The sequence below is a fragment of the Balearica regulorum genome, chromosome 16 (assembly GCF_011004875.1).
Source record: "Balearica regulorum gibbericeps isolate bBalReg1 chromosome 16, bBalReg1.pri, whole genome shotgun sequence".
NCBI lineage: Eukaryota > Metazoa > Chordata > Aves > Gruiformes > Gruidae > Balearica > Balearica regulorum.
In genome coordinates, this window is record NC_046199.1 from 12006906 (window position 1) to 12025530 (window position 18625).

Here is an 18625-nt window from a genome sequence, read left to right on the forward strand (position 1 = left end):
TTTTATCTCAGGAGTCAGTGGAAACAGTATATGTTAAAATTCTGATCTGATAGCACAGCCTTTTATTTTCCAGTTTTAGACAAGAATCCTTTGAACATTTCATTTGCTCTCTTGTCTAACATACCTTTGTTTCTTGCCTACAGAATGAACAGCAGGAAAAGGTAGCTGATACCTTTCTGCAGACTATTTGATTGTCAGGTGTAATTAGTAATGCTATCTTTTAAATAGAAGCATAGATTTTAAAACAGCTGGAACTACCTACAAAGCCTCATTCTTATAAAAAAAAGATAATTTATATACATACATTTATATAATAAAACATTCTTGCACAGATAGTTCATTGCTTTATGATGGTTGACAGCCCTATGCTTCCCTTCAGCCGCAGAACTGAAGCCTAAGTGACTTGCCCGTGTCTCCCCAGGCAGACGTAGAACTGGTGCTGGAGCCGTGTCCTGCCCTCCACTGCCTGGGTTGGGGCAGGATTCTGCAAACATCATTAATTCATGTGCTGCTTGATAAATCCATTAGGTCAGCCCGGATTAGTCTATCGATCTCCCCAGTGCATTGCCATGTAGCCCTGTGATCCCCGCTGAGCTCCTGAGGTGGAAAAGCTCCCCGACGGGAAGGCTGGCAGAGAGCCGTGTGCCGGGGATGAGCGGGATCACCAGCACGGCTCTTCCCCAGGCTCTGCACCGCGTTGGCTTCAACAGAGGAACCTGAACAGGTTGTACAGGTTGTTTACAACCAGTTGTAAAGCTCCACCGCCATGAAGGTCAACTGCGGTTCTATACATTGACCTGCCTGAATTGCCAAAGCAGCGCTGGCGTCCCGTGCATCGCCCAGCATGGCAGGTGGGGAGCCTTCCAACATGCAGACTGTGTTGCTCGCCCTTACTCTCCAAAAAAACCCATCTTCCTTCAAAGCAGGTGAAATTAATTCATTTGTTGGAATGTCAAGCCTCGAATTTCTTTCTCCTTCTTCAAATTGCAGAGCAGCAAACAACTGCGCTGTTTTGAACGAACCTTTGAAAACATGTTTTTCCTGATTTACAAGTAAACCAGACTGACAAAAATTGTGTGATGGAGTTCAGCTCGTGAGTGAACAAAACATACTCCCCAGGCCTGACTCTGTATTTCTTGGTGAGCTGTGTATAGAAGAGGATCTTTCAGTTCAGGCACCTGTAATAAAGTTTCATAAAGAAGGGCCTTAAGCTGGTAAGTCTGGTTTAGGATTTTCTTATTAACAGCCCACTTCTCATAATGAGTTTTTAATTTAATTTTTTTCAGATTTTAAGGCATATAAAAGGTGCTCGTGTGCCTTTGGGATCTGAAGATGGATATTTGGGAAAGGGAGAGTTTTAAGAGTACTGAAACTGAATTTTTTATGTACACTATAATCCTGGTGTTGAGATTTTTAACAAGTTTCCTGCATAGCACAGCTCAGCCCGTCTGCATGCTGACTCCTGCTCAAACCTCCTCTGCACTTGCAATTGAAATCTCTGTTGTTTCCAGATTAGTCTCAGAATTAGCACACAGGGGGATTTATTTTTTTAATGACTGGATTTGAACACCACTATCAGGTGCTTGGAAAACCCTCAGGGTCTGGTCATAAATAGGGATCCTGACTGGTCAGAGCATCCTTGTAGGAGAAAGGCACTGAAGCATGTGCTTTATTCTAAAAGTCCTGCTACTGTGGTTTACAGACGTGACTTTCTGAGCTGGTGCCACGACGGACAATTTTTCACGTCCGTACTGCTGCATAAAACACAATGGCAATGCCCGCTGGTGGGGTGAGATTTGCGTGCCCCCACCCGCTCCCCTGTGCTGTGGTTTCTATGGGAAGGGAATCGGGAGTGGGGGACACGTCTCCGCGTTGCAGGGGTGGCTGAAGAGCCCCTCCACTTCGCGGACAAACCCAGACGGGTCAGCTGCAGCACTGCCCCAAAGGAAACCCGCCCTTCCGCGCTCACCTTCGGATGGAGTCCCTAAAATCTGGCATCACCGAAAAGGCATGCCCTGCCTGCTTGCAGTAATTCAGAGCACAGAATGAAGACTAAATTAAATGCTGTGTAATTCATCAGACTTGCCACGAGAAAGAGCATTCTCACTGAAAAAGAGTGAGCGAGCTGGACTTTTTGTTTACCATATGAAAGTTAAAGTGCCTGTAGCGGAGGAGAGAAATGCAGGGAGGAACGGGAGGATATTCGGCCGAAAAAAAGAGGGAGTCACTATATACTTGCAAATTTAGGATGGAAAATATTATTATTTCTTCTCTGGGTTTTTTCTGAAATTAAAACACATTATTGTGCTAAGCTGAACAGTTTGAAAAATTCTACCATGCTCAAAAAAATATATGAAACCTTTTAACCATCCTATCGGATCTTAACTCTGGCTATTCTCTGTGTTCTGACCCTTTCTTCTGTGACTGGGAAGCGCTAAGACATCCCAGACAGTTAGAAAGATTTGTTAAGAGAAAACTCACAGCACTACCAAATCCTTTGCTAAATCTCCTTCCCCCCCCCCCCCCCCCAGTATGTCGCTAAAGATTTCATAAGTGAAATGTGCTTAATGAAATTCCAGATACATATCCTCTTCAAATGACATCCCTTGGAAGCACTTGTTTGTAAGGCAACAGAATGTTGAAAAATTAAAAACCTGCCGACCCAAGGAAGTTCGCCAACTTCACAAGGGGATTTATTTCAGTGCCTTGCAATAACAGAAGTACAAAATGTATTTAAATTTCACATCAGTGCCTGAGATGCTGTGTACTTGTAAGATAATGAAATAATCCACTACAAATGGGTATTTGCTTGGGACATCTGGCAGATGTGGAGACATACCTGCCAGGGCTGTGTGGATGTCCTGCCTAACCAGGGACCTCCTGGATAGTGCTGGGTGCCTACATTCAGGCAACCGAATTGGACCCTCCGAGGCCAGGTCTGGGCTCAGGAGGAGAACTGGGATATTTAATACGCATCCAAAAGCAGAGACAGGCACATAATCCAGAAAAAATCATTCAAATTTGAAAGAAACGCTACACAAAGATAAATTTTAGAAAAGAAATTCTGGTGTGGGGAGATATGGAAGCATTGATGTCTGGCTTCTCCTTGAAATTTTGGCTTCACTGACACACCAGATTACGGGAACGGTGTCTAATGTACACACACATGTCCCAGGTGGTGGGGACCAGGGTGATTTCCATCGCAGCACATCACAGAACAGGAAGGGTATTTGTAGATGTTTCCTTTGACTACGAAGATTTTGTCCATGACACCTGGCTATGTCACACATTGTTGCACACATGCAGCTCACACGTGTTCTAGCACCTCTTTCTCACTGGACAATTCCTCCATGCCACTACGGAAGGCATGGTGTGGGACGTGGTCTACAGCTTCTCCCTCCAGATCCCACGCACATTAAACGGGGCAGGAGAAGGAGAGAGAAGTCCTTGCTAATGAGACATTGCACCAGGAGACACAGCACTGTCAGGTGTGGCAAACGAAATGGCTCAAGACAAAAGGGTTACGGCAAGCGATAGCTGGTAGGTGTTGTCATACCGCATGGGTCAGGGGCGGTCTTGCCAGTGTAGAGGTATCATCTGTGTTTTGATAATACTAACCCGACTGCATAAACCAGCAGGCTAGAAAATCAAATGTCAAACCAAATTGTAATATATCATGACGGTGCTGATGATCGATACACACATGCCGCTCAACGCCATTAACGACAGCTACCTACAAGCACTGAAAAGAAAGGAGAGCGTCGTGCTGTACGTTACAGGTGAGTGAGGTACGCAGGCACAGAGGTTGTGCTGTTACTCCTGGATTTCAACCACCTCCATGGGGAGAAGCAGGGCAGGAGCAGTGTCGCGGGCTCTACCTCCTACGCGGTGCCGTTGCTTTAATCGGCTGAGACTGCGCTCTCCAGCATCGGGAGAGGAGGTTGTATTATTCTTGATTTTACACCAAGCAGTACATGTGTTCAATTTGAGAGAACCAATACAGCTTTTTTTTTTTTGTGACAGAAAATTGAAATCTGTAATGAAACTATGGTTCCCATTTTTTAAATCACTGGTCTTTGGCAATTTTAAACTCTGAGGTCTGAAAAATTCATTACTACTAACTTCCATCAAGGGTGTTCCTGAAACCAAAATTACTTAATCAACTCAATTTAGCTTCTTGTGTAGACCTAATTCAGAAAAACTTTATCTTCTTCAATTGTTATTGCAATTAATTTACCCCCCCTTCTTCTTCTGCAGCAGACGACATTTCAGTAATTAGATATTTTATAAAAATGAGTTATTCATTCAGGGTAGCTTCACTTTTATATTTGATTAATCATATTACCACTGAGGTCTGGGTTTTGTCTCCAAGGAAAGTTTAATGACCTCATTTTAATCCTTCTTTTAACCACTAGGCAGGTATCAATGAAGAGAAATAAAATTACCTTCTTTTTACTTTCTCTCTTCCCCCCCCCCCCCCCCCAATCTCAAGATTACATTTAATGTGTTTTTTTTTTTCTTCTTTTTTTTTTCCTGTGTGACTGACCCATTTACAAGGAAGAATCTAGCTGATTCCAATTAGGTTCAGGCTAAACAGAGCCTTGAACTGTGCCTTAATAACTAACGCTCAGTGTAATGGAGAGGAACCAGGACTGTTTCACCAAACAGCAGTTGGTTTAAAGCACTGTACACGATTAACTTGGTGATAATTTGAAAATGAATGTACTGAAAGGAAATAACCAAAACAAAAGCCACTGTAAATTTAGGTTTTGATTAATGGGGTCTATTAAGAAAGGACTTCTATCAGAGAGACCGTATTTTCTTTATATCAATGCATATATACCTACACAATGTAATGGAATGATTCACACAAACCCCAATTTATTTGGGAGCAGAGCCTTGGAGAATATTGATGACTGTTTGCTTTGAATTTAGCTATATGTGTGTATCTGTATTTGTGTGTTTGTACATATACATCTTTGTATCTATCTATCTATCCATCCATCTTGCAGACTACACTAAGTAGTCTCGAAGGTATTGCATCCTTTCTGTCATATGCTACACTGGTGTAAAGACTGAACAGAAATCACAGAAGGGGCTGGTGCTCTTTTCATTAAGACATGGGGAATTATTGTTTTCTCATAAACTGAGAAATCTCTTTCATTTTAGATGAAAGAGGTGATAAAATAAAGAGCAAAAGTTGAGTATCCACAAGAGAGTATGAAGCGTGTCTTGTTTTCCATAGCATTGCATCGAAAGGGCCTCCAGGCACCTCAAGATGCCGTGCCGGGGAAGAGCCGTACTGCTCACGCAAAATCTGCACCCTGAGCTGGGGACCTCACGCATTCCTTATCGGCATCAAAACTGTAGGCATCACATCTCCTAAGCTCTGTTGGACAGGCTTTGCATTTAGGTCGGGATCCGTAACCAAAGGTACGTTTGATTCAGAAGGCAGGTCAAGATGTAAATAACTTCTGTGAGGACACCAATACCTCCCTAAGCGCAGCGAACCTGCGTGCCTGCAGCAGCACAGCCCCTGGCATTAGCGTGACGAGTCCTGGGCAAGGCTGAGACAGGATGGGAAGAAAGAATATTGTTTCTGCTTGTTCTCTGTTACTGCTACCCCTTGACCCAACATCCTTAGTCTAATTCATTGCTCATGACAAAGGTTTTCATCATGACCTGCAACGTAACGAGAGGCAGAAAGCCCATTTCAATTTATGAACATTGAATTCTTACTTAGGAAAACTAAACTGATTTGTAGTTTTTAGACTTCACCATCTATATATTTAATTGAAACACACACAGAATTAGGTAGATGCTCATGTACTCAAATGCTACCGGGCATATTCAATTCACTTGAATATAATAATTTATTTCAGTTGTAGGGTGACAGCTCTATAACAGCCCAAGCTTTACCGCGTGGTTAGGCTGAGCTCCGTTTTGATTGGAAAATTGCAAGCGAATGCAGTCACCTGGGATTTTCAATGAAAGCACAATTGATTTTTAACGATAAATCCTGTCTGCAGGACTGAACAGAACTCCTGGGTTTGTTTTCAGCTGTAAAACAATTCAGTCCTGTAAATTTTCTCACCATGGTATTAGGTCTTTCCCCTTGCCAGCTCTGACCTGCGCTGTTCACCTTGATTTCTGCCTCTTGTGACAACTGCCTCTAAATTACACCACGGGCATAATTTTGATGATTTTAAAATACTGTAGCATCCAGGCTAATCTATATTCAAATGTCATTGTAGACTTTCTGAATGGCACAGGTGTAATGATGGGGACTGTGACATGCGAATGGGCAACTACATACGCAGCTTTAGCCTATACGTTGGGAAATTAGGTACACGGTGCTCAAGATTTAAGCCCTTGATCTTTTCCAGATCTGGACACATGCCCAGGCCCTGGGAGATAGTTAGCTACCCACTTCCACTGCTTCCACTGTTTTTTTCCTGGATCAGCTGTGCTAAGACCTCTTTTTAGGACAGCCCTTGGTAGGCACCCTGGTTCATTTTTCTGTCCGTGGGAAATCCCACTGAAATTCCGTTCCTGCTGGGTTCTCCCTTCACAGCGCAAGATTAATTTGTAAAACGCGAGCAAGTATGTAAAAGGGATTTCTCATAATGCTCACATGGACTGAACGCTTCCGGATACATCTGGCTATAAATGTGCTTAGGAAACCCCAAACCACTAGCACGCTGACTTGGTTTCCGATTTTGGTTTCCTACTACCATCGAAGATCATTTCTCCAAACTAGACCTCTTTACATCGAGGTCATTTGGAAGTCAGGATCTTTCAGCCTGCAGGAAAAGCTGAGGGTTTTCTTCGCTACTTTGCTATTTCTGAACTCACCATTAAATACAGAGCTCAGCAGGATTCAGCTGCGGGGGGCTGGAGACCAAGTGAAGTATTCACCCCAAGCTTTGCCACTTGCAAAAAAAAAAGTCACGTTTTTTACAGCTCACATCAGCTGTTTCTGCAGCTCTGGACAGTGTTGCTCATGCATTGGTTGATGCACAGGTATATTTTGTCCTCAAACAGCATTAGACATGAAAAAAACCCGCACACAGAGCAAGGAATAAAATTTTGGCTTATGCTTGTTTGCTTTTCCAGAATTTTGGCAAGTTCACAGAGCAGGAGGACTAAGGGAATGCTAAGCCATGGCTGTGAAAAAGGCAAATTTGATCCTAGGAAATATTAGTGCTCTTGTGCAAGACACTGAAAAAAAAAAAATCTCATCTGGATTACTAGATACAAGTCTGGTCAAAAGAAAGAAATCTGAGCAGAGCCTGGTGCAGAGCAGGGTTAGCAAGACAACCAGGGGAACAGAAAGCTGTAACGTAAAAAGGGCTTGGAGGAGCTTGGCTTGTTTAGCTTCACAAAACGGTGTGCACTAGTATATCAGGGTGGAGACGGCAGAGAAAGTGGGAAGGAAACATCAAAACGGGGAGAAGGAAGAACTATTTAGGTAAAGGACAATGCTAGCATGGCAGCGATGTACTGAGAGCCTGCTTCACTTTCAAATTTCAAAGCACTTTTCAGAGCGGGCTCATTAGCATTTTCCATAGTACTCGGAGGAGCCAGAATACCTGCACAGACAGAGGTCAGACATTTTTGGCAGTGCAGTGCCAAAACCAAAAAGCCCTTTTAACTTGGGTCTCTCTCCATGTCGTTTTGCTCATGAAGCGCCGCGCTCCTCACTCTGCACATTTCATTGCTGACTGATTCAGTCCAACACGAGCCAGGTTACTAACTCAGCACTCGTCTAGCAGCCAGAGATAAGTCTGATCTGACACTATTAATTAAACAGCCCAGTTAAAAACTGGCAAGAACTGCTTTTTCCAATGCACTTGCAACAAGTACTTGTTCCTCCACTAATTAGCCAAATCCACTTTGCAACGAGATTAACCTTACCCAGCAACACATCCCCTTCTGCTAGAACACGAGCATCTCTCTCTGCACGCTGACACCCCGTACCGGCTACGCTGCCTGGAGTTCACAGCCAGCCTTTGGCCAGACTGCCTTTCCCAGGCTAGCAGGAGTCACCGCCGCCCGGGCGCTGCCAGCTGGGAAGAACCCACCCGTGCCCGATAGTCCGGTCCTAAACCTTTAGAACTGGTCCTAATGGGAATCAGCGCTGAGTTTAGCCACCGAGGCAGCACGGTGGGGAAGGGGATGCGGTCCTAGAGCTGCTTCTTTAAAACACGCTCGCTCCACTGGATTCAGCCTCGGAAGAGGAGATTCTCAAAGCAGTGCTAAAGGGCAAATTTTAAAGTAGCTTTAAATAAGACCTCCTAAGGCTCAGGAGCTTAAAGAACTTGAATAGCCCAGTTTCTTTTTTTTTCTTCCTTTAAAAAAAAAAAAAAAAAAAAAAAAAAAGACGATGTTGATTGCCAGGCAGGTTTTCCCAAGAATCCACAAGCTCAAACTAATCATGAGCACTTCAGCCCTGTGAAATAATATTTCCCTTACATGGGCTACTATAAAAACAAGTTCTGCACAGTAGGCAAATTTAAAATAACTTTTAATTAACATTTAAGACACAGAAGTCTGATCATGCAAATTCATCTGCGTCTCCTCTCTGCGCCTGATTGTTCCTGATTGAATACGATAAAAATAGACTTTGTATGAGTCAAGTGTAGGCATGGATTTCTTTAACTTCTCCTCCCCTCTGATTATGCATTTCCTTAGATAAAGTGGAAACCCTTGGATGGCTATTAACAGTATCATGGATCAGACTGGAAAGGGCATCCTGCTAGATACGAGTTAAAGATTGCACTGGAATTAAAGGCATTCCTTCTGTGAGCAAAGAAAATGCCTCCACCTTGCATAAAAACTCACCTGAGACTATCCAGCATTGTTCTGTCTCAGCTGACTTTTAATCTCTGAAATACCAACACTTAATTTCAGAGCACCTCCTCTGCATCTGAGGTGAGCATCTGGCCAGAGGCTCAGCTACGGATCTGTATTAATACAGAAAAAAACGCAACTCGCCTGCACACAAGAGATAAATATTTGAAGGGAGACTGAGGAATTTCCACATAATTAAGACATGTCAGAGGACATGACCCTGTTATGAGTAAAAGGCACTCTGGATAACAGAGGGCACACTGATACCAGTACCTTTATCTTGTAACAGTTATGGAGCCAGTTTCCCAGTAAAACTTACTACAAAGCCTTTGTAACACAGTTCAGTTAAAACGTCATTATTTTACACCAGCTGATGATTTGGCAGATGCCAAACCCACCAAAAATGCCACAAAAATGAACTAGCACAGCTAATCCCTAAGGACCACGGAAAACTTGGGTTTGGGGGATTAAACTACCCTTTTCTAAGGCACCTGACCCAGAGCCTGTGGGCACGGGCTGGTCGGGCACGGCATGGAGACAGCGTTACCTCTGCTCACCCAGAATTGGTACCTCTGCTCTTTGGCAGAGGGGAGAATTGCCTCTCTCCATTTATTTTTGCAAGCAACAATGTCACATGAAGAACACAACACAAAGAGCGGGCTGAAGTCCCTTAGCTAGCCAGAAGAGCTTTCCCTGGGTCACGGTCCTGCACTAAATCATTAAAATTGCCCAAAATAGCTGCCTGGGATGTTTACAGGGCTTCATAGGATGCTCCACTCCTCTGGTGCAGATCTGATTGCTTCCTGCGCTGGGGCAGTCTCTCATAAGACATTTCCTCGCTGTTAGCTGCTCTCTGATGCTTCTCAACACAGCCAGATAGCATCGCAGATCGAGAAAATATTCACCATCACAAAAAACAGAGCTGGAAAGGACTAGAGGAGGTCACCTCGCCCTCGCTGTCCTCCAGCGCCTTCCAGTTTGATGCAGATAGTCCTGGTCGTGACTGTCAGGACTAGTCATGACATGCTGATGGAGTTAACAGCAGACTTTAGTTTAAAATTTTTTCGTCTAGAGACCGTGATTTTTCCCCTCCATATAATTTCAGGATCCTTTGTATGAGAAGGTGGGGGTACTTCTTCCCCTGCTGCTGCACAGGACGTTCCCCCGGCCCTTCAGGTGATGTACTGCAGGGTATGGCAACCACGCTGATCCACTTCCATGTCAGCAAGCAATCACAGAATCATAGAATGGTTTGGGTTGGAAGGGACCTCAAAGATCATCTAGTTCCAAACCCCCTGCTGCGGGCAGGGACACCCTCCACTAGACCACGTTGCCCAAAGCCTCATCATTTGGAGTTTTATCAGAGTAGCTTCAATTTGTACATTTAAGGATCTTCCGTGTGATTTTTATTGCTGTTTTCCCACTTCTCATCATTTTGATCACAGCCCATCTGTTATTTCGGACATCCGTTAACCACCGTACCTCTGCAGGTCATCAGTTTCTGCGGACGCATGAGTTTGGCTCCTGTACGCCTGAACTTACACATGGTCCGTGCATGCATTCTCTTCACCTCCCCGCATGGCGTGCCCCACTACGGACGTGATCTGACTTTCTTGACCATTGCAGTGGTTGTTTTCTTCTCTCCGGTCCTGTTGTTACGTTTCGCACAGTAACATTAATTCCTGCTGCCGAATACATGAGCTGTGACGCCAGCATGGTGCAGTGTCCTCCTGAGCTACATTCTTATCCAGAAACGATTAAGTCTAAAACCACCCTGGCTGAATGACAGGTAATTTAGGAGCGCTATAGGGTGGGCCTTTGTATGTGTCTATGCTGAATACGGTTGCTTGAGCTCCTTTCATCTGGCAGCTTTCCAAGAGCAAACCACAATTTCAGTTATTCAGCCTATTTTGTTTTTACAACAACATCTCAATACAGAAGTATTTTAAATAAAAATATGCTGTATCTCTTCAAACAGTCCCCAGTCTTAAAAGAAACCACGGGCTTTCTTACCCTCTGAGGAGGTGTAGATTTCCTGGAAAGATATATTTGCTTTGTTGTTGTTGTTGTTGTTTTTTGTTGTTTTTTTAAAGAGGTGTTAAAATGCAGATCAGACTATTTGAGGACAGCAAGGAGATTCAGCTCAGGTTTAATGAGACTGATGAGCTTGATGCTGTTCTCTCTGCCAGTCAGGGAAAAAAATAAATCATACTTTCACACTTGTGTGAAATTCATCCTGGCTAAACCCAGGAGTATATTTGTTTCCATAGAATCAGAAAATATTATTGTAAAACACTCCACCCTTGGTTTTCAAATCTTTACAAAGTCCCACGTGCTACGATGTAAAGCCCTTTGGCCCTTGCAAAACTCTTTCTTCAGTGATTGAAATTAGAGGAATAATGGTACACATCAGCTTGGAGGAAGAGTAGTGTTTTCTGATCCATTGAACACAATCCTATGGGTAATTCTCTTGATAGCTTTTATTCCTTCTAGGTCTAACACACATCAAGACATTAAATACTCTGAATTCACCTGAAAGTAAATTTCCATTATCTCACCTTCCATCAGATTCAGCTTTGGCAGGTGTTTTGGAAAGACATTAAAATATACCACATCTGGAGGGATGCTGCCCTCCCGAAGGCATGGATGGGGGTGTGCGACTAACCCTGACACGGCTCATCCTGCTACCCAAAACCTCACCTCCCAACCCACACTTGGAGACAAGGACCAGGCAACCTAGGTCAGCTGGAACAACATGTGCTTAAATGACATGGCCACTAGATGTCATTCCTTTTTCACTCAAAGGAGGGTTAAAGATGTATTTACCTGGCAGAATCAGGCCCCCCCGCAAACGCTAGCAAGCTGGGGCACACGTACTGCTGTGGTGACAAGTCCTGTGGCCTCGGAGATGCTGTAAAACCAGCCGCTGTAAAACTTTCCAGAGAACAATCCCACGCTGGCAGGAGAATGGACCACACGGCCCAAGGCTTGTATCAGATTTTTATGGCTCTTCACAACTGTACGTATCCTACTTAAGGAGGTGTTTAACGACACCTTCACAATACAAAGCTCGGTGTACTCAGACAGGAAGGCTGCTGGGAAACCCACCCCATGCTGCTGGACCAGCAGCGCAGGCTGCGGACTGAGGCCCCGACCTGAAAACGTGTTGGGTGCTCCTACTTCTCTGGTTCAGGAGGAATTTAGTGCCTTTTTTCTGAGAATCTAAGTTCAAGTCACTTCATCAGAAACTGCTACCATTGCTCGGGGGCTGAGCACATCACAGCCGTGAGCCCGGGTCCCGATGGTGATGGGAGGGAAGGACCCAGACCCCACAGCTGGCACGGAGCTGATTTGGGTCCATGGTGGCATGAATTGGGCTCTGCGTGGCTTCCTGAGTTTTGCAACACACTTGTAGTCTGTAAGGGTAAAACTAAGGGGAAACTTTGGTACTGCATGGCTAAATATTTGCATATCTTTTAAGACAGAATGAAAATTCAGAATAATATAAATAATAAAAACATTCCTCAAAGGATGTTCAGTGCCTTGAGCACAACGCGGTTTGACTTTCTGTATTTTTAAAGATTTGGTATTAGTTTGAGATACACCATTTACAGGTCCTTGTTGACCCTCATACAAATACAGGCAGTGGATACACAATGACTTCTCATTTATTAGCATGCAGACCTCTGCAGTGCTCTGTGGTTTCCAAAATTACCATGCATATTTCGGATGCTCTATGTCTATGGATTATGAAGGCTGGAAAGAACCATATCACATCAGTTCACCTTCCGACTCTTCATTTTCACCTTTACCAGCTCTAAAAACTTGTCATTTGCAATCTCTTTATTTTTTCCCCATGTCCCCCAGTAATAGCGACTTGGAGCACCTAAGAACAGAACAGAGAAATACTGTACTAATCTCAGAAAGAATTTTAGCTGATTATAACCAGATGTACTGAAGAACATCTACACGTTCACTGCTGGCACACACAAATACATCTGTTAGAGCTATCAGTGAAATACAAATTTTACCAGATACCTGTTACCATTTAGAGTATTTACTGCCTCCTTGAAATCATCTCTGAGCTACTAAACCCAAAATATCTCTTACTGCTCAGGATTTCACTCATCAGTAATAACAACTCTGCTACGTCTACAGCCAATTGCTGTGAAACAACTGTATCCTCTTTGGTGCCATCAGACATAGTCTGTTTGCCACATTATTTCAGCTCCTTCAGACGTCGGTGAAATTGGTCGCCAAATAGTTTTGCTAGTTCATGAATCATTCTTCTTTTCCCTTTTGCTTTTTTCCCCCCTCCTTTCCCCCCCGCCCCCACAAGTCTTTGTTCCACGCTTATCTATCAAGTTCCTCCGAAGCTAAGAGAGATGACGGATATAAACATCCATGAGTTACAAACACGTTGGGTGCCCATGCATCACAGTGCCGATGTATGGATACTTACAGTGCTGGTAGTGAATTCGGGTGGGTTGTCATTCACATCTGTCACCGTAATGATCGCCGTTGCCGTGTTTGAGAGACCATAGTTAAGATTTCCTTCCATATCTGTGGCTTGAACAATGACTATATACTGCTGAACTTTCTGGAAGAAAAAAAGAAAAAAAAGCAAAGATGAGAAACAAAAATGTGTCCTGTAAAATGCCTTGGTTTATTTTCTGTATACAAGTGCAATTTTTAAGCAGACTAAGAAGTTAATCAGATTCAAACAGTAGTAAAGAAGACAGAGAAAATTTTCTATCACGTTTTTGAAGGGATTTTTGCATAGATGGTGGATATCACCCGTTTTATGGGAAAATAAAAATCTTGTGGGCAAAAATCCTTGGTCGAAACAGACATTTTTGTTAATTTTTAAGCATTTTTCAGCAACATTAGTTTCTGTCTTCTGAAAACCAGTAAAAATTCTGCTAATGTGTTTTCACCGAAAACATCACTAAGAACATTATACCCCCAAAACTGACAGCAACATTGCCTGGCAGCCCTCCAGCGCGCTCTGCTCGCACAGTTTGATGCCCACAAAGCATTTTGATAGTTAAAATACCTTCCATGTTTAAATCCTTAACACAGCCTTGGTAAATAAGGAGAATTTAAGTCCAGTAGGGAAAAAAATATTCACTGCAATAAACAAAAGTTCAGCGGAACTAATTTAAATTCCTGAGCTCCCCAAACAACGTGGCTCTCAAAGAAAAAGCTTTACAGACCCAGCCATAAAAATCATACATTAAAGTTCCTCTAAAAGACTTCTGTATGTCAGTGCAACTGGAAAATAAACCGGAATAAAATAGGAGAGGGCGTCTGCTCTTGCACGTGTGTACATCTCCCTGGGATGGTTCTTTACTTGTGAATATCTGCCCGCATCGAGAAAAGCCTCCTAATCTTTAAAACTGGCCTCAACAATAAGTTTTCATTTGGATCTGCAGGATTTGCTATGGATGGGTATACACGTCATGCTCAGGGTGCGCCGAGCACTTTGCAGGCGGATATGAACGCAAAGCTCCTCTCCTGAAATATGGGCAAAGTGACGTGCTGAGAACCAGGGAGGGAGCCGGCCAAAATCGGGGTGACTCAGGGCAAAGCTAAACACTGCGCCCTACTCCTTAAGGTTTAGGGTGTAATTACAGATGTGGGCTGGGGCGCAAGGACCGAGCGGCTCCGACGGCACATCGGAGAGCCTGAAGGGTGGGAAAAGCAAATGGAGGCACGATGCTACGCAGGAAAAGCTTTGTGCAAAGCCAAGCGGAGGGACACGCTGGGTTGCTCCTGCTCGCAGAACGCAGCTTAGATACTCGAGGGTTGCTCCGTTCGCGTGCCGATGTTACAAGCGTGTGTAAAATTTCCAGTGTCCTTTGAAATTTCCAAGGGCAAGAATTAGGTGTCTCGGCTGCTACATAAACATTCTTGAAGCGCTGTAACTGGCGTAATTCTTTAATTCTTCTGAGTTGTTAGAGTAACAGAGATCTGAATTTTAGCTTTATCTTGATTCCAGGACTTTTAATTGACAGATAGTAACCTGCTAAACTGACAAGGTATCACACACAGGGATCCATCGGCACCTTGCAACTGGAATATATTATGGAAATGCACTTTCATTGTCTCTTGCCGCCTTGTATAATAAAACATGAGGGAGAAACTGTTGTTAGTCCCTTGTTTTTCCTCATGCAAAAAGCATTCCTCCATTTGTAAAGCACTGGGTAATTGTAAGGCTGAAATGTCCTTATTAGCGAATGTAATTTCTATTTCATATTTAGCTTTTCCTTCCTTATTCTCTCTCTTATAGACAACTTGGGAGGCTGACAGAAGTACTCCCTAACAGGCCAAATACTTGTGAGCCAAATTAGGTTTAAATCATAAGAAGGGGCAGAAGATATTTAAAAAAAAAAATAGCGGCAATCACATTCCACGTAAATTAGAAAACCAGGTCGGAAGCCCACAGGAGCGACGCCATTTCAACAGTGCATTTAAATGGCAAAGCCACCTCGCACACTCCTCACTGCGGTGTGACAGAGACACGTAATTCACAGCGTTTCCGATTCGGCGGCGTGGCTGTCACCCGTTATTGTAAAAGCTTCAGTGCTTTGGCAGCGACAGCAGGAAAAAGAACAATTTAAAGAAAAGTTCCTTCCTTTTTGTCGGCCGAGAGGGTGATGAAGCAGCCTCCATCGGCGGGGGTGCTTCGTTCTTAACGTGGCTCTTCTCTATTTTCCCGTGTTTGCAGCTGCCGGGCGCCCAGGCCGCGCTCCCAGGTGTGCCCACCGCAGGGAGCCGGGACTGCCGCGGCAGCGTGCCTCCGGCGAGGGCACGGCAAAGGCAGCTCCGGTTCCGCGTCAAAAGCGATTCTGAAACTCGTGACACCGTTGTGCAAACTTTTAATCTGAACTCCGAGAACAAACTGCAGACCTTGGGTAAGGTCATGCTCAGCCTGCATCGCACTTATTCGTACCGGGACCCAGCCTGCAAACCTCCCGCCGCCTTCAGCTCCTTTCTAGCTTGCTTTATTCACTTCTTAACTGAAGCTTCCCCTGGAAAAATGAATCCTCTCATACAAGACGGGGCGAGGGACTACAAAGTCTCATTTAAAATTTGTGTTAACTTCACAATTTTACTGCTTATTAAATTATACATACTCCGATGACATACGCCTGTGTGTAATCACAGACCCTGTCTTATTAATCTCAGATTTACAATAAAGTTTTTTTATTTAACAAAGTGCCTTTCAGAGCATTCTAGCACAGTGTTAATAAAACCCTCCACACAAATTCAGAACACTAAATTAAAGAAATTTAAAAGAAAGATGATATCAATCAGATAATACAAAGTAAAAAATGAAAATGCCCAGAATTTAGTACTGTACAAATGCACCAGGCACAAAGAGCTGGTGCCTAAGGGTGGCAAGAGGAGAAGGAAGGCAAAGGAGCGCTGCACGTGCGGAGGGTCCAAGCCTAGTGAGAGAATGCGAGGAATTAACGCAGATCTCCAATGGCAGGATTGTTATGGGAACGGACCCGTTTGAGACGGGTGCTGTACCCCAGGACAGTGGAGGCACGCAGCAATGAGGGACACGGGAGGGGAGCTGCTGCTGGAAACTCCAGAGGCATCACCACATCACCAAGGCTGCACCGATTTCCGTCAGCTGAAGACATAACTACTGTGTTTAGAGCAAAAGTGCGGTCTGACAAGGAGAAGGGCCTCAGCTGGCACGTAAAGTCATATAAAACACAAGAACACATAAATGGAAGTAGCTTGAGATTCATCAAACCTTTAGGCACTGGGTTACCATCCACGTCCAGTCCCACCCGAAAGGCTCCCATGTGGGCATACAAGGGCAGTGCTTCCAAGTACCTGGTTTTAGTTTATAACTAATTCAATCTTCAGTGAGATTGGCCCCAGCAGATAACAAATTACTGATTTTTTGTTTTTCTGTAGCTAACCTTTATGCTTTTGTGCATTAAGCTGATTTTATTGAACTATTCAATCAATTTTAATTTCAACATGTCCTTCCAATTTGTCACAACATCTCCAGGGGCATCTTAGTTTGTTGTCCTAATATTATTATTATTGTTACAACTATGTTAAAAAAAAAAAAAAAGAACAGAAAAAAAAAGAAAAAAAAGGCAGTCTCATGCCCCCAAGCGCAAGAGACATTTTCTTGATGACATTTTGATCACACAGAATAATTCTCATCCTCTCTTCCTTTGCAAAAATGACATTTTAAATAGCACAGGGCAGAAACTACAGCATAGAGGTAACAAAATTGTCCTAACCCAGAGAAATGAAAGAGTTACTATATGTTTGCTCTGATGGTGATGCTGTGGAACTAAAGAAATAAGCCTCTGCCCTGAGGGGGTCTAGACTAAAAACCCAGCCTCAGTGAAGTTCCTGGGAGGTCCAGTGGCCAGTATTTTTAATAAATCTAACAAATCTTCACACTAGAGGAAAGTAAATGTGCTGCTTCTACTTAAGCCAAGGGAAAAAAACCCAAACCCCTCATCTTGATAACTGCAGAGCTTTTAGTCTGACCTAAAAACTAAGAAGGGCTTTTGAAGGAAAAAATTATGAAGGAAAGAATAATTAAAGGAACTGTGGCAGATCTAATCTGTCTGCTCTTCTGTCAATCATCTGATACAGCGCCACAAAGAAATACATCAGCTGAATTCCAGAAGATGGGAATTAGTTGAAAAAATTGGTTAAGCTGGTTAATGGGAAGTTGATGAAGGGCTTGGCTAAGACGACAGCAGTGCCTTGTACAAAAAGGAGTAACAGCTTGAAAGAAGGGTTACCTGAGAGTTAAACAACAGAAACAAGATGCAATTTAATAGTACGAAATACAAGATAATGCGGCAAGGTACAAATAACAAAACTTTTCTGGAAGCTGGTTTACTGGACACGACCAAGGAGGACTGGCACCATGTCCCACCGGCTCCGTGCCGCTGAGCAAGACACAAACGCCGTCGGCAAACGCCATCGTGTGCGGTATTAGCATTGCAGATACAGCAATATTAATTCCTGGTGCCAAGCACCGAGGGCTCATCGGGATGCTGTGCACAATCCAGGTCCCTTGTATTCACTGCTCAGCAACCCGGATCCGACCAGGTGCCGGCGGTGAAGAGCCCATCACCCGAGAAGAGCCTAGAAGAGCTTGGCTTGTTTAGTCTAGCAAAATGCAGGCTGATAGCAGATATGATTGCTGTCTATAAATACATCAGGAGGATAAACACTAGGAAGGCAAATGAGCAATTTAAACTAAAGGACAATGTTGACACAAGAACAAATGGGTATAAACTGGCCATGAATAAATTTAGGCTGGAAATTAGTAGGTCCTTCACTGCTAAAGGAGTGAGATGCTGGAGCAATCTAATGCAGGGTCCAGGGAACAAAAAGGTTCAAAAGAATGTATTACATTAGGGATAAAATCCTTTTGGTCTAGGTAGAAATTATGACATATTGAGCTAAAGCAGAAGCCAGATCTCTCAGCATTCTCTGTATACAAACAACTTTTTAGGAAGAAAAAGAATAAAACCTCTTTCAGTCCAAATACCACAATATGTTTGTGTGAAAATGGTTTAAGACTTAACACCGGTCGATAGCACTGAACCAGCCCGTTCCATCGGCGCACACACAAAGGAATAGGTGCCCCAAACAAAATTACAGTTATTGCAAGTGGCTCTCGCCATCAAGATACAGGCTGGCACGAAAGACACTGTCTCAAAACCCTGATCAAGCTGAGCACAGTCTTCTGAGAGGTTATAAATAAAACTAA

The 18625-nt window shown here is 43.7% G+C and overlaps 1 protein-coding gene across 1 annotated transcript in view; it reads right to left on the reverse strand.

The window, feature by feature from the left end:
• Positions 1-18625, reverse strand: part of CDH4 (cadherin 4) — a 456469-nt gene that overhangs the window by 29875 nt on the left and 407969 nt on the right. Inside the window, exon 8 of the mRNA XM_075768653.1 lies at positions 13316-13453. Coding sequence (XP_075624768.1) covers positions 13316-13453 — 138 coding nt within the window. The remainder of the gene's footprint in view (positions 1-13315; positions 13454-18625) is intronic.